This window comes from Calonectris borealis, chromosome 14, assembly GCF_964195595.1.
Source record: "Calonectris borealis chromosome 14, bCalBor7.hap1.2, whole genome shotgun sequence".
Classification (NCBI taxonomy): Eukaryota; Metazoa; Chordata; class Aves; order Procellariiformes; family Procellariidae; genus Calonectris; species Calonectris borealis.
Genome location: NC_134325.1, coordinates 12,901,546 through 12,917,466, shown reverse-complemented (window position 1 = coordinate 12,917,466; position 15,921 = coordinate 12,901,546). Strand labels below are relative to the sequence as shown.

The window sequence follows — 15,921 nt, the reverse complement described above, 5'->3', positions numbered from 1 at the left end:
TCAGCACCTCAGCCTTACCTCTGGAATAACCTTAGAAACGATATTATAGATGTAAGAAACAGGGACAGGAACATTAGAAGACAGACCAAAAAAGGAGCAGTATCTGAATTATTGCATAAATATGAGATTCCTGAATATGTTAATGAAAACTTTGTTTTACAGGTATATGCTTAATATAAAAAAAAACAAAACAAAACAAAACAAAAAACAATGCATCTCACTGGCTTTGTAAACTCGAACACGGCTGGTACGATCAGCTGAACCATTTTTCAGGTGCCACATGCGTATATGACAGCTCTCGTCAAAGCAACACTGAAGCACTTGCTCAGCTGAGGACGTACAAATGCACCTAAGGACAGTCCATCCAGGCCTAAAGCAAAGGGCAGCTCGCGTGACTGAAGTGAAAAGGGTGCATTAGTGTTTTGCTCTGTCTAGACTTAAGTAACAAACCAGCATATCTGACTGTTTAAATGTTTGAAATCTGCTACTGTCACCAATGGCTCTGAGGCAAAACCACCACTAGCCCTGCAGGGCTCTCATTCACACTTTGCACGAGTCACAAAAGGCAGAAAACAGTAAATGTGGAAGTCTCTGACACTACATTTTTGCTGTCATTACAGTCAAGCCCTGTGCCAGACACGGTTCAGCTACACATGAGGTTTAGGTCAAAAGGATGTCTACCGGGGTAACAACAGCGGAAGGGAGGCTGTGGTCAGGTTCAGCATCTTGCATGTCAGCATTAGCGGTACAGCCAAAGGCCACATCATAAGTATGGTTTATATACCCTCCGGACTGGGCTGACAAATCAGACACTGCAATCTGAAACTAGTAGTACCCTCAGGTCCAAAGTAGCACTGGACAGACAGGCCCGGGTAGCGATGCTTATCTGCACGGTTTGGTCATACAGTTTAAAACAGGACCCCTTAGCAACAGGATCGTTAACACACAACGTGTTGCATACAGTGACAATCCTCCTTAGCAGTGAATTAGGGATATAACACAGGAAAAGGAAATATATTAGGTGCAAATTTCAATTACCTCTGTCTAGAGACTTTTACAATGTTGAGCAAAATAAATTGTAATTTAAGGAAAAAACAAAATCTTTTTCTATGCTAAATGGTTTGTGCTTTCTCTCTTCTGCAATTTTCAGGATTGCGAGTTCACTTCCCTGACAGCGATAGCGACCCTGTTATGATAAATATCCTCTATAAGAGTGCCGACAACCTTTTTTTCTACATTTTTGGGGTATCAGCTTGCTGTTACACCCAAGACAGAGCCACAGTTTTGGGGTTTTTTGACTTGTAGCCTTATTGTTACTTGTCTTGAAAAGAAAAAAAAATCATACTCTTGTCGTTTCTAACCAACTCGGCATGACAGCAGGAACCATCAACCTGCCTGAACGAAGCGTGCAGAGTAACAGAGAAACAGAAATGACCCGCTGCGTTGTGCTGACGTGTTTTTTAACAGTAGAAGCTCAGACCACTACGGTGACAGACGGGTGGAAGAGGACCGTGAGCTCCCACCCCGACTTGCCTAGCGGGGTTCTCCGGGACGCCTTGACAAACCGCCCGCGCCCCCGCGGCCGTTGGGCTCGCGCCGCTCTGCAGACGTGGCGCCGGGCCGGGCCGCGCCGCGCTCCCGCTGCCCAATCGCGTCCGCCCCCCGCGACCGGCCGGGGGAGGAGCGGGGCCGGGAGCGGCCGCGGGGCGGGGCGGCTGCGGTGAGCGGGGCCGGCCTCGGCCTCGGTCGGCGCCGGGCAGCGGAGGGGTGCTAGCTGCTGCTTCGGCGGGGCTCTCGGTACGCGGCGCCCGCGGGGCAGGGGCGGCGGGGCATGGGGGGCGGCGGGGCGGGGTGGTGCCTGGCGCTGCTGCTGCTGCTGGTGCCGGGCGGCCTGGGCAAGCCGACAGCGCGGCAGGAGCGGGCGCGGCCCGGCGCCGCGCAGCACGAGGACCGGCCGGGCTTCCAGTACGACCACGAGGCCTTCTTGGGGAAGGAGGAGGCGCGGAGCTTCGACCAGCTCAGCCCGGAGGAGAGCCGGGAGCGGCTGGGGTAAGAGGCCGGGCGCGGGCCGCAGCGCCCGGTCGCGGCAGCGCGGCGGCCTGCGGAAACGTGGCAGGGGGAGGGCCCGGCGGGGCGGCCCGCCGGCCGGGGTGGGCGCGGGGGGGGGGCTGCCATTTCTGTGTGCCCGAGGGGGCGGCGGGGGCTCGGCGGGAGGAGGGGAGAGCGGCTGGAGGGTGCTGGGCGCTGCCTGCCCCGCTCCAGCTCCCCGGCCCCAGGGGAGGCTGGCCCCTTCCCAGTTTGAGGTAGTCCCCTGTACCCCGGTATAGCCAGGGATACCTCTTCCATTACGCTTCTTTCACATCCCGCTGATGTGGCAAACGAGCAACCAACAATTCATCGCTGTTGCGTTTTTCTCTCCTGCCGTTTCTGCTCCTACAGCAGTAATCCTCGTGGAGGGAGCTGCGGTGTGTGGTGCTGTGCCCAGTGTTGGACAGACCTCCCCACTGCTGGAGTGCTTTGCTGCTACAGCTCCTTACCTCTGGGTCACTTGCCTGGATCTTGTTAGTTTGAGTCAAGTTTAAACCATTCCTTCTCTTTCCTTCTTCACAGCTCCATTTACAAGTCCACTTAAGCCATCTTCCCACAGCTTTTCCACTTGTGACATCTTTGCCCACTGTCTTACAGCGTTGCTCTAGCTTCCATGCTGCTCTTTGCGCCAAGAACAGAGTCCATGCAACAGTTGCCTTATTTCACTGCTTCTCCCTCCTTTACACCTGCAAGAAGTCAGACCACTAATTAGAACTAAGTTTAACAGTAGTTAAAGATAGATCTTTTTATGTATTTACTGACAAGAAAATAATTTAAAATATCTGCATGTTCTCACTAAGATTAGCTTTGCCTTTACTGCCATAGGGAGCAGTACTTACTCCTTATATGTCTGTCTAGTTCCATCATCAGCTCTTAGTGCAGTATCACTGTTATCTCACAGATTGACCTCTTGATCCTTCTGGAAGCTGTCACTACTATTTACCTGTATCTCAATGAGTATACAGATAAAGTAGTTATCAGAAATGACCAATTCCATCCACACTGTTTCAAGAAGGAGCAAAAGAAACCATGTTCTCAGCATACATGATCTATGACTTAGATTCTCATAAAGCATATCACTAAAATGGACATGCCTTTTTAAAATTGGCGTACACTTATACTTACACAAGGACAGATATTTTAATTGGGGACATGATTTAACAATAGGGTTGTTTTTGAACAGTTTTTACAAACACTAGTTCAGCAAGGGAGGAAGCTTAACTTTTAGCAATCTCACTGTGTGCACCTCGGAGAGGTGACACAGGCATGTTAAGCTACAGCCGCAATAAATGGAGGCGACTAAGGCGTCCCTCTGAGGACCAAAGCCCACATTGTGGGGTTGACATTGTGCAGCAGAACATCAGAGTTGTGGTTCCTGGGGGGCCATATACGACAGTTTCATAACTTTCAGTGTTTCCTAACCTTGTAATTTCAGATATCATACTGGGAGGTAGAGGAGAGAGAGGATTTTTATAACATTTCACTTTCTTCTTTTTATTGTGGTTTAATAATCGCATATACTGAGAAAAACGATTTTGTTATGGGCATCCTCTGCAGTGAGGGTTACAAATAGTGTCACTTGTCAGCAAGTGAGTGGCTTTCAGGAAAAAGACATTTAACAAAAAAGCTATTTTTAAATGCTTTCTGGGAGAAAACAGGAACATATAGTCTGCTGCTCTAACCAAAGCGCATGCTGCTGCTGCATTTGTAAGTCATTTTACTTTGCTTAGGAAGGGTGGCAGCACATTGGTCATTCCAATGACCAATGCTGGGATTGGAATCCCAGGGCTAGACAGCAGTAATGCAAAACTACTCTCACCTTCTTCCAGCAAACAAAAAGGAACTAGCTAGTACACAGAAGAATCACTGCAAACTCAACTACCTGCAGCCTCAGTGGAGGAGCAGCTGCACAGCATGGTCTTACTTTGAGATCATGGCACATACCAGCCCAAAATTTTATCATGACCTGGGAGCGAACCTGCTCTTATGACAGATTTCATGACAGGGACATCCGTTCTCCCTGTCCTCCCACACCGGATCATTTCACAAGGAATCGCACGTTGCCCACCCATGCGCAGTACCACAACTCACCTGGCTTTGGAGAAGCATGACATAATCCTGGTGCAGCATCCAAGACTGCTTTAAGGGACTGGAGATGGGGAGGGGAGTGGGGCTGCAGTCCTCTGAACCTTCTCCCTGTCATTTTCAGAGAACATAGAAGATGGTTACGGATCCTCACAATATAAATGCTTCTGTTCTTTGTACAGGCCAAGGCCACAGTTCATCAGCATGCAGTTGTACTCACATCAGGTGTAGAGGGGAAGCCTTCCTCTTTCAGCCACTTCGTAGCAGTGATTTCCTTGCCCCAACTTTGTTTCATCACCAGATGTCTTTGCAGACTGGCACCTTAAATCTCTGTAACAGCAGGTTGTATGTACCTGTTGCATGTGCTCTCTAGCTTCTTTATTATGAGGTAGGAAACTCATTCTGACTGTAATCCCACTTAAGTTAACGGGAGAAAGTAAGCTTTCAGGTATTACACACTTCTGCATGTAAATTCCTGTGTATGAGCTGGCATTTTGTATCTGTTAACATGCTCCTTGAATTTTTGCTGTATTCAAGAATTAACTATTTAAAATAAAGGCACTAAGGCTTTTCAGACTGATCAATGTACATTACTCTGCTACAAAACTTAGCATGATCCTGAGCCATTTTACAGGTAATTATCAGTATAAAAAGTGAGGTCCACAGTCCGTACAATAGCTTCTTACCTGTACATTTGGGAGCCTGTAGGCAAGACTATTTCTTTGTCCCCATATTCAACTGGGAAGCAGAGTGAAATAGTGCACATGGTTACAATAGACCTATAAAACCAAGAGTACAAGTGAAAAGGAAGAAGCATGAAACATTTTCTAGTAAACAGTCCTGACTTCTTTTGTTAAAAATACCAAAGAGCTGAATCATTTACTATAACTAATACATTTAACAATAGAAAGAAATATCAGCTAAACCAATTAAATCAAATTCGTTGTGGGGCAAATTCATTGACAAATACAGTCCATCGTGCAGTGAAAGGGACCCTTGGCAGTCAGTTCCCCATGAGATTCATACAAAAGAGAAAAGGTTTTCCAGTCAGTTAATTCATACTTTACTACTTCAGAAAGCAAATTCAGCAGCCCCTTTTTTCCCCTGTAGCTCAGAAATAGCATGTTTATAAATTCAGTCTGATACTATCGGACTCAAACAAGATCGCTGGAAATTCAGCAGAAGCTACTGCTGTCATTTGACTCTACTTACCACTTTCATAACTAAGGCTTGGGAAAAGACATTGCTTCACCAGTTGAGCAGTTCCAGTTGGCCAGGGTTGGTTTCTTTGTGGAGAACCAAGATACTGAATTGCAAAGAATATTTAAAAGTGCAGAACTTTTCCCTGTGTCCTTTGGCTGCCTGGAGGTTTAGGGAGCTCACCTGTTGAATCTCAGAATTTAGGCAAGTCAACTCCTGTTCTTACTCCTCCTTAGAAATGACATATAACTAGTCCATAGGCATGGTGATTGAGCCTATGGGGAATGGTCATTCAGATTACTCGAGTTGGCCACTGGGTGGTCACCGAAGTAGGTGCAGTACAACTACAGACAATTTGCTCCTGTACCTCATGAGCAGTGATGCAAGGTTAAAATAGCTGAGGTGCCTAAAGCCAATCTGGATGCGCAGAAGAGACCTGGTGCTAACTGCCCCAGTTCCAAGAGCAGGGTACATAGTTTCCCACAGGCCAGTGCCCAGAATATAATAATGCTATGACAAGCTTGCTTACAAGTTGTGTGATTAAAGCTGCATTCTTATTTTAGATAAAGGTTTTTATCATCTGGTCTACCACTGTAGCTGGGACAGAAGCCAGTTTTACAAGCTCAAACCCAAACTGGTGGCATTTAGCAATTACAGGCATACCTTGAGAGATTTATTGCAGAGAACCTAGATGGTAGAGGAGAGCGTTGCCTCTTTTTTTTTTTTTGACATAGTTTTTCAGGTCGGTTTTATGTGCAGCTGTGTGCAGAACTTTTCAAAGATGGAAGTCTCCCTGGGAGTACGCTTGTACCTTCACTCCTGCTGATTTCAACAGGACTTGAGGCTAGCAGCTTTACACAGAACAGTGGCTTATAGCCCAACGGCCAGCAATGACTGGAGACCTTCTGCAGACTAGCTATTGCTTTAACTAGTAACAGGCATTCCTGGCAACACAAGCAATATTACTTTTTGCTGGGAAAGAAAGAAAAGAAACAGAAATGGAGGAACAGGAACGGAAGGGAAGACTCTACATGGTGTACATGCCCAGCATTACACAGTCATATAACTCACTCCACCCTAGCATCAGTTTGCTGGAAAGCCACAGGAGAAACTGCAGGTGTCCATGAAATCCTAGCTTTTTGCCCTGTTTGCCTCCAGCAAGCTGCAGTACAGGCTTTTTCCGGAGGCAAAGTTAGCGTTTCCTACTCTAAGCCACAGCCACTCTCTATCGACAGTGAAGAACAGGTCCCCCTAAGTTAATAGATACAAACCTAAGAAATCCAGTATTATCTGAGGTACTTTGTTCACTAATTTTGATCATGCAAGTTCCATTTCAATTAGTCATAGCAATATTGAATAATGAATAGAGACATATCCCTTAAAATAATCTGCAAAATGCAAGAAAGCCTTAGCCAGTAGGGCAGTTTTATAAGTTTTAGGCACTGCGTTTTTGTGGAAAATCAGGGCCAGATGAAGATTACTGAAATTGGACTGACATGTAGTTTGTTCTTCTGTCAACTCTTAAGGATGCTGGTCTCTTTTTACAGGAAAATTGTGGATCGAATAGATGACAACAAAGATGGCTATCTCACAACAGAGGAATTAAAAAACTGGATTAAGCGGGTACAGAAACGCTATATCTTTGAAAACGTGGCTAAAGTTTGGAAGGACTATGATCTAAACAAGGACAATAAAATTGCCTGGGAAGAGTACAAACAAGCCACATACGGTTATTATCTAGGTAGGATAACATTTTCAGATTATATGCTCAAAGACTATTGAGATTATAAAGCATGATTTCATGCCTTACAGTCAACAGGAGTTTGGTGTCACATTTAGGACTCTTGAAAATCGCATTAAATTTTAGAGATGCTCAGAGGTCAAAAGCACTTCTTAGTTGTTTATTGTAGCTATTTCCACATGGGTCACCAGAACACAGAAGGTTTTGTAGAGGGATTATTAAATATACTGACAAAGCTGAATTAAAAGTTTTTTCCAGTTAGACATATATATTTTTTAACATGAAAAAATGGTACTTTAATTAAAAAATAATATATTGCGTAATTAACCAGTATTTGTTAATTCAGTCTCTCTAAACTCTTAAGATTCTAGATGCTAAAAATTTAGGGTGGGTCTAAGCTATAACAAAGTTACTGATTAAAATAGTTCTTGCATAATAACATGCTTCAGACTGTGATTGACTGCAAATGAAAATCCTTAACAAACCAGGCAAAAGAAACATATATTAAAAAATACACCTGAATCTTTTTTCCCCACATATGTTCCCTTTGCGTTTTATAAGTTAATGAAGGGAAAGGATGAGAAGAAATCACTTAAGCTAAAGGGCAATTCTGACAGAACAACAAATTGGTATTAATGGACCATTTATACTGGAAATGAGAAGACAATATCTACCTACCATAGAGGCAGCTTCTGCAGCAAGCTTCCAGTAGCAGTAATAATTCCAAAGTCTACCTTAGATTAAAATGGAGCTTATTACATTTGTGGAAGGAAATATTTGACACACCATCCCTGCAGCAGTATCCCTGGGGGCCCTTCTCAGCTCTTTGGCTTTGCTCTCTGTAATCCCCAAGATTTGGGGAACAGCTACTACATTGTGGTCTTGTGTTAATGCACGCTTAAAATTCCCATCTGTAATTCCTGGCCTAGTCTTTTTCAACTGTGTTTGTCTCCCAACATGTGAATTATGAAATTGTTATAATATGAATATTTTTCATGTTTGAAGTCAGTTTAGTGATCCTATTTTAAAAATTATATCAAATACCGTTTGTTTTATGCCGCTGAGCGCCCTGAAAAAATGTCATTGTTTTAAACTGAAAATAATTGTTAGGTTCCCTGAAGCAGAGGTGTAGCAGTTAGATAATTTCAGTCTGCCAGCTTCTGAAACCACTTTCCTTTGGTTTGCTTTCTTTTTGAAACTGAAAAGTTGTGTAGATCATACTGATTCCTAAGAAGAATAAAACTTCTGTGAATGAAATCTACCCCAAATACTGCCTAAAAAGTGCTTGTAAAAGCAGATTAAAAAAAAAATAAATCTATGAAGGATGATATACAATACTGCAAAATCCATTATCCTGGATTCCAACAGAAGACTTACTCAGACATTTACCTATACTAGTAAGTCACCTTTAAAAATCAAACCAAATGCTTGATGCCTGAATTTAAAACTTCACAGGAAAGAGAAGTTCCATTTTAACACAGCAGCTATTCTAGCAATAAGCCTTTGTATTTCTAGACTCTAACGGCAAATTGAGGTACTTTGTTGTGGTAATATGTCTTAAAAGGAACATAGTTTTGAGATCATCTTGATTAATTTGCAGAAAATCCAGAAGAATTCCAAGATGCAACTGATCAGCACAGTTTTAAAAAAATGCTGCCCAGAGATGAAAGACGATTCAAAACTGCAGATCTGGATGGAGACTTAGCTGCCACTCGTGAAGAATTCACTGCTTTCCTCCACCCAGAGGAGTTTGAGCATATGAAAAACATCGTTGTCTTAGTAAGCAGAGCAAAACGAATGCCATTGTTTTTACTTTTATTTTTTTGGATGAGCTTTGAAATGCTTCTCTAACCTTTCTATGCAGGATTTAGAAAGAGACTCACACATAATAGCCAAATGGGGAACAGAAAGGGGTGCCTTTCATGAAGTTCACTTGATTTAGAGCTCTCAGTATAAGAAAGACTTGTTAAATGCACTTAAGACAGCTCCTAAATGGAATCAAGAAACAGTCTTGGAGCACAGACTTAACCCCAAAATGAAAGGAAGGGTATGTTGACACATGGCAACTAAGTGTTTGATGCAAGCTTGTATCTGCCCCTAACTTAAAACTTAAGCGTGGTGTCCAGTTCATTCATGTGCAGGGAATTTTTTCAACATGAAAGAATATTTGTATATTCATTGTGTAAACAACAATCACATTGGAACCAGTGAGAGTACATTTGCCTGTGTATAAGGGCAGGTCAAGGCCTCAAACATGAAATGATCAAAGAGGCGACTAGCCAGAATTCTCAGTTCTCTCTTGATTACTTCAATGCAAAACTATTTTCCAGGAAACCTTAGAAGACATAGACAAAAATGAGGATGGTTTTGTGGATCAAGATGAGTACATTGGTAAGTGTTGAGGTTTGTTTCTTATATAGTCTCCAGTCCATTTGTCCATCTTTCAAATTTGCAGCAGTATTAACAACCCAAAGACGAACATTTCTGTGCTCCAGTTTAACTATTTTAAATCAACCATCCAATCCAGAAAGTTTAATTTCATTTTAGGCAGATAGTAACACCAGCAAAAGGTTCCTTACACTGTACAGCATAAGATCCTCCTCTTAGTCTCATATAATTTGGCTAAGAGGGTCTGGAATAATATTTTTCATGACAGGAATACTCTCTATACTTGAGCACATTAACAGCTTTTTGAAGGCATTGTTTAGAAATGCAGGAGGATCAGAAAGTGAATTACTCTCTTCCCAAGTTTGAATGGTACTTGACTATGCAAAATAGCTGGGAAGCACACATTGCAAAGAAGAAAATTAACCTTTTTTCTACTAGTTATTTTCCTAATTTAATTAGTAAGCAAGAACCCGTACTTCCCTAGTGGTTTGTATGGTGATGCCATTGTTTCTTCTAGAAATGCATTAAAAATGAACTGTGTAAAAATAGCACTAAGATGTAAGATTCTCAAAGAAGTTGTGAAGTACGTGAAAGTAAGCTGTGCATTACTTCAGTGGCAGAAAGAGAACAAAACGGGGAACGTCAACAGCAGATCAGTCACAGTTAATTTGCACAAACTTCAGTCACACTAGGCAGTTAGCTGCTGGCTTGCACTTAGACCTATGAAGACAAAACGGAAGCAGGACTAGAGATCAGCAGTACATAACACATTTTAGCCTTTTGAATCATTATGCTGATACCAAAAGCTAACTTCTCCCACTGCACTCACTTTCATGGGTTTTAAATCAAAAAAGTAGCACCAGGAAAGCATTAGTGCAAACTCAGATGAATCTTTCTGTTTCTAGTGGTGCTATAAAGATCACTTCACATATAATCAGGAACAATATACACACGTTAATTAATGGCAGGGGGTTTCTATTCCTTGTAAATTATATTTAGCCTCAGAATGTGAATGCTATTCATTTATGACTGAAATAACAGAGCAGCATAATTTCCACAGTAATTTCAGTTCATTCAGTGACATTACCTACATATAATTATAAGGTAATTGTCAACATTTGTTACCATGTGAATGCTGGTTTTTCTTGTCTTCTATAGATAGGAACATAGAATGTTCTAGTCACGATCACCCCACATTGGCAAGGATGATAAAAATCAAATTGACAGGACATGTCAGTTGCTTCAAATAAACAATATAATTTGCACTTTAAAAAATGAAAAAGAAAGTGAATGTGTTGTCTGAAGTTTTCTTCATGAGTTGAGGAAAAACTATGCTTAAAATACTCCTACTTCCCTTTTTCAGATATACTTTTTTTAATTTCTGATCAAGCTGGGGTTAAAAAAAACAAACAGAAAACCAAATCTCTTCTTTGGTATTTATAAGGAACAACAAAAAGAAGTCCAAAAATTTCAGTCTTTAGATGAGGTATTTGATGGGGAAATCTGCTGAAGGTTATAGAACGATTCTTCCTTCCTCCTCCTTCCTTCCTTCTATTTTGTCTTCAACAAAATTTGGTTTAGATTTTATACAAGCAGCGAAGCAAAACATCCCTAGTCATGTTAAGCAGAGAGAACTAAATTCTTATTGTGCATAAGCAGGTAACAGAGTATTTCAGGGACACTGTGGACAGTCCTGCCAGTAGAGAACATCAGCCTAGTGTACACGCTCACACTGCAGGCTGAGGGGAGGTTATTCCTAGATTTGAGACCAGCATTTATACTTCCTATAAATAACAGCCAGCCTCTGGCCCTGAGACCATCCATGTGGGGTGCACTTTTCCTTAGCATATCCTTGAAAACCAAACCCAAAAGGCATAGGAGTGGTATCACAAAGCAGGCTTTAATTATAAATAGAAAAGTGGAAGGCTTGAGAAATAAGCAGCCCTGATCAGCAGGAAACAATTGATTGGCCACAGTGACCAGAAGAGTAAAGTAGACACACTACTCATAATTTGGAAGGCCTATGCTGTAAAGAACAGATACAAATCACTTGCTCTTAATAATCACTGCTACTCTCCCAGATAGCCGCTGCCACTGTGGCATTTTCCTACTGATGCTTCTTAAATGTAGCACAGGACTGATGTACAGAGCAGCTCATGTATGTAACCTATGCATCCTGTGTCACAAATGGTATTCCGTCCCAAGGTACCAATCTATGACAAGTGCACTGCCTGTGGTTTCTCACACAGAATGCACCACTGATTCATAATGACTTCTTCAGGTCTGTCTTTGTAGAAGAATACCTTCTACTGGAGAGTGCTGCAGCACTGCATGGTTAAAAAAAGGACTCATCTACTAAGATGAATTTCTCCTACACAGACCTCTCTAAAAGCAGGACAAAAGCATTCAAGTTCCACTTATCACTTCTTGTTTTCCTAAATTTCCCCTGTGCCTTTTTTGCCTTAACCACTCTGCTGGCTGGAGTCTGATCTTATCCACAAAGACATTTGCTGGCAAGGACAAGATAAAAGTGCTGAGTTCCTTTCTCCCCACGTGACTGAGCCCAGCACTAAAGCTTATGATTGCTATTTAACTAAAGATCCTTAAAGAATTTTTTTCATTCTGAAGTTCAGTGGATGATGGCCTTTGGAAACGTTCACCTCTCATGCTAGCCTCACCAGCAGTGCAGTTACAATACAAGGGTAGTGTAAGAGTGGACAGAATCACCAGCAGTGAACAAATAGGCCTGAGAGAAGATACACGCAGCTACTCTATTTACACCCCACATTTCATTTTCTGTACAAAGAAACACTGGGCAAAGAGTGAAAAATTTAGTCTTACTCTGAGGAACACTGTGCAAATGTCTTCAGTTTGTGCATAATTTGCAAATTAAATATGATTCGAATGAGACCTTTATTTCCTCTCCAGCTGATATGTTTGCAAATGAAGAGGGTGGACCAGAGCCTGACTGGGTGATTACAGAGCGTGAACAGTTTTCAGATTTTCGTGACCTCAACAAGGATGGAAAGATGGACAAAGAGGAGATTCAGCACTGGATTCTCCCACAAGACTATGATCATGCACTAGCTGAAGCCAGGCACTTAGTCTATGAATCGGATGTAGACAAGGTACTTACTGTTCTAGTATATTTTTTTTTTGAAGTTATATAAGGTGTTGTGGTTTTTTTTAACATATCAGCTAGCAAGAAATTATTCCTAATAACTTTTCTAGAATTGCTAGTGCATTAATATATCAATGCTAATTTCAGTTGGTAGGGTTAGAATCACAAAATAAAAGTAGTAAAATGTACTTTATCAGCTCTAGAAGTCCCATTGGCTTACATTAGGTTAGATAAGAAATTATTTATCATGTTAAACCTGGAAGTTTTAACACATTAGAAATATTCTTTTTCCTTTTAAGAGTGGTCGTGGGTTTTGTATGCTAATTAAAAAAATTAAAGAAAAATTAAAGATACATTACATAAGAGGTAGCAAAAAACCCCCCTATTTCTATCATCAAACACACATCTTTAACGTAAAGACTGGCTCAATGCATCCACTTCCCCTAACGTGGGAGATTAATGGTTCAGTAGATCCCAGATGGTGATCTTCAGAAGTGTAATGTGAGCAAGGCTGAAACCTGAAAAACCAAAACGCTCTTACACAGAGTGTGTGTAAATTGCTAACATAAGCAACCGTCTTCAACAAAATACACCAGAGCATTTTAATTTTTACTCTTAGGAAGGTAAAACCAAACCACAGGGCAAAACTGCGTACCAGATAACCCATATACTGTTTGGCAGTGAGTTAATTGCAAAGAACTTTCAATTAGCAGTTTGACCCAACTGAAGCCAGTGGGATGTCTGTCTTGCACTGGGGTCCAAATTTCACTCACCATGGCAGCTACAGTGATTCCGGAACTGCAGTCTGCTGCTTTGAAGAACTGTCCATTTCCCAGGGCTCTTCTAAGCCTGTGCTGGTGTGTCTTTTACCTAGCTTTGAAAATGTTCTTACAGAGATTTTATTTTCCTCCCACCAGGATCAAAAGCTAACAAAAGAGGAAGTTCTAGACAACTGGAATATGTTCGTTGGAAGTCAAGCTACTAATTATGGGGAGGACCTCACAAGAAACCATGATGAACTATGATACAATGTACCAACCAGTATGCCACAGACCTTTTCTCCACTTTACTGAAATCACCGTGTCCCTCCCCTTTTTTTGGGGAAGATGGGCAAGGAACACACTCACAATTGAATGACTTGCATTAATATATTTTTAACATGCCAGCTTATTACCTCAGAAACCGCATAGAAATAGCTTTTTACTCTTTTCACATGGTTAAATACAATACCTAATCACTACAGTTTTATTTTGGAAAAAATAAAAAGGTAACTTTTCTTAATAGATTAGAGCCTGATCTGGAAAAGGCACTTAAAACATAATTGCAAGGATCTTTAATAGTGAAATACTTTCTTCAAATACCCATTTTTACTATAGTGAAATGCAGCTAGAATTAGAAAGAAACCTAAATGTTTAAACAGACTAAGTTATTTAGTCATCTTTTTTAATAGCATATAACAATTTAGAGTTATACTTTGACCCTCCTGTACAGAGAAAATGTTTGACACAACAAGATCCACAACCTTTTTCTCCACACTGTTTTCCTCTCCCAGTTTGGGCCAGAGGTGCTGAAGAAGGTATCCAGCAGCCCTCTGGTTCATAGCTTTACAAGTGCAACATGTACAACTGGCCCTTCTCTCTAACCCCCATCACAGTGCAGAGACAGCACACGTGGCCCAACACCCCGTGCCGGCATTCCTCAGCGAGGGTTGTAGAGTTAATAGTGACAGCTGCTCCTTCTGACAACAGAATAACGTACAATTGTTTGTGGGCTGTTGGTTATGCTGTTTCTTGGGAGGAATTATGCCACATGGAGCACAATTTATCTCACGCTTTTCGCACTTTACCCAAGCCATACTCTTGTTCACACAGTGTGAATGGCAGCAGTTCTGTGATGGAGAAAGAATAAGACATATCACCCCTCTGGGCCTTCTGTCTTCTGTACCACATAAGACGACAGATTTATGTGGCTAAAGTTCTGGTTTTGTATGTATATACGTATAAGTACATGTTACTGAAGCAACTACATGAAGACAGCTTTCCTTCTGAAGAAAGGGGTAAGCTTTCCACACAGGTGCTTTCTTTTTTACTGTATAATGTGAGCTATTACATGTATATTTTTATATACCCAACTTACATAAGTTTGGTTGGTTTTAAATGTACTGGTTTTAAAATAAGCACAATAAAACCAATACTTCTTTTTGATACTATGAAGGTGCAATAACACTAACAGACTAGCATAGAGAGATGATGTGAAAGCAGGAACCAAACCTTTAAAGCCAGTAGTTCCCAAAGCACTGGGTCATTGGCAGCTCCTGCAGCACTGGGTGGTCATCTACAAACAGCAGCTGGACATGCGGCACCAACTATTTCTTCTTCACCTCATTAAAAAAAAAAAAAGCTAGAAATAGGTCCAATATACATAGTTGCTACTGCTATCACTAGAATCTATCCTGAACACTTACACTAGGAGATTAGGGCTCCACAACAGTGTTTACTTGGAGGTTCCTTGAAGGTTTGGTGTACAGCATCACATACTGGTGATCACACAGCCATCCAGAAAGGAGCTCTGAGAATCCCAGGTTGTGATATACTTCAGCAATTCAGCAAATTTGTGAAAGTCATCATGAGACCATGCAGAACTGTGACCTCCATAAACAGTGTCATTTTTATAAGGTCTTATAAGAACTGTGGTGAAATATTTTACATCTTCCAATTGAAGACAATTAAATCTAGGTATCAGAGTCTGGCAGAGATTACATGTTCTTGCTAGCACAATTATTAAGCTTTTGGTGTGCACTACTTATGACATTGCCAGCCATGTCTCTGAAAAGTCCCTACCTCTTCCCCTAAGGTACAGTAGGACAAACGTCATAAGACATAAGTGAACTGTTTTTGCGATTCCAGTATCCTCAAGTTAAATAAATGCCTAAATGCAGTGTTATCTGAGAAGCAATAAAATTGTATCTTGGCATATGTAAAAAATTATCTGGTTTGTTTATGACTTGGATTTGGAAAGGTTTATTGTATTCAATAATCCTAACAATCTTGAGAACTTTTTTTTTCTTAGTAGTCCTTTCATACTAAATTTTAACATTTTTATATTTTAGTAACAGAATTGCAGTACTCTTTCTGCACTTAGATTATCTTCTGCTGCTTCAGGAAACAATACCTTAAAAGACCTCGAAAAAAAGCTTGTTTCCTGCAAGTGAAACTGCAGCTCAGACTGGATACTTGAGCCAAGGATTTTCACTGGAGCCCAAGGGAAGGTTGTTTGCTAACTCTTGTTGAAATTCAGT

General features: G+C 41.4%; 1 protein-coding gene across 1 annotated transcript; it reads left to right on the top strand.

The window, feature by feature from the left end:
- The first annotated feature begins 1,831 nt into the window (after positions 1-1,831).
- On the top strand, positions 1,832-14,827 carry RCN1 (reticulocalbin 1). The gene is made up of 6 exons (XM_075163257.1): positions 1,832-2,049; positions 6,921-7,114; positions 8,715-8,893; positions 9,445-9,505; positions 12,431-12,630; positions 13,541-14,827. Exons 1-6 carry the CDS (start codon positions 1,832-1,834, stop codon positions 13,646-13,648), a joined length of 960 nt encoding a protein of 319 aa, XP_075019358.1. The 3' UTR covers positions 13,649-14,827.
- The last annotated feature ends 1,094 nt before the right edge of the window (positions 14,828-15,921 follow it).

Bases quoted from the DNA above. Each gene is read 5' to 3' on its own strand.
- RCN1 (XM_075163257.1), top strand. From the start codon at position 1,832: ATGGGGGGCGGCGGGGCGGGGTGGTGCCTGGCGCTGCTGCTGCTGCTG. The intron at 2,050-6,920 runs GTAAGAGGCCGG...CTCTTTTTACAG, and splicing joins GAGAGCCGGGAGCGGCTGGG to GAAAATTGTGGATCGAATAG. The intron at 12,631-13,540 runs GTACTTACTGTT...TCCTCCCACCAG, and splicing joins ATGAATCGGATGTAGACAAG to GATCAAAAGCTAACAAAAGA.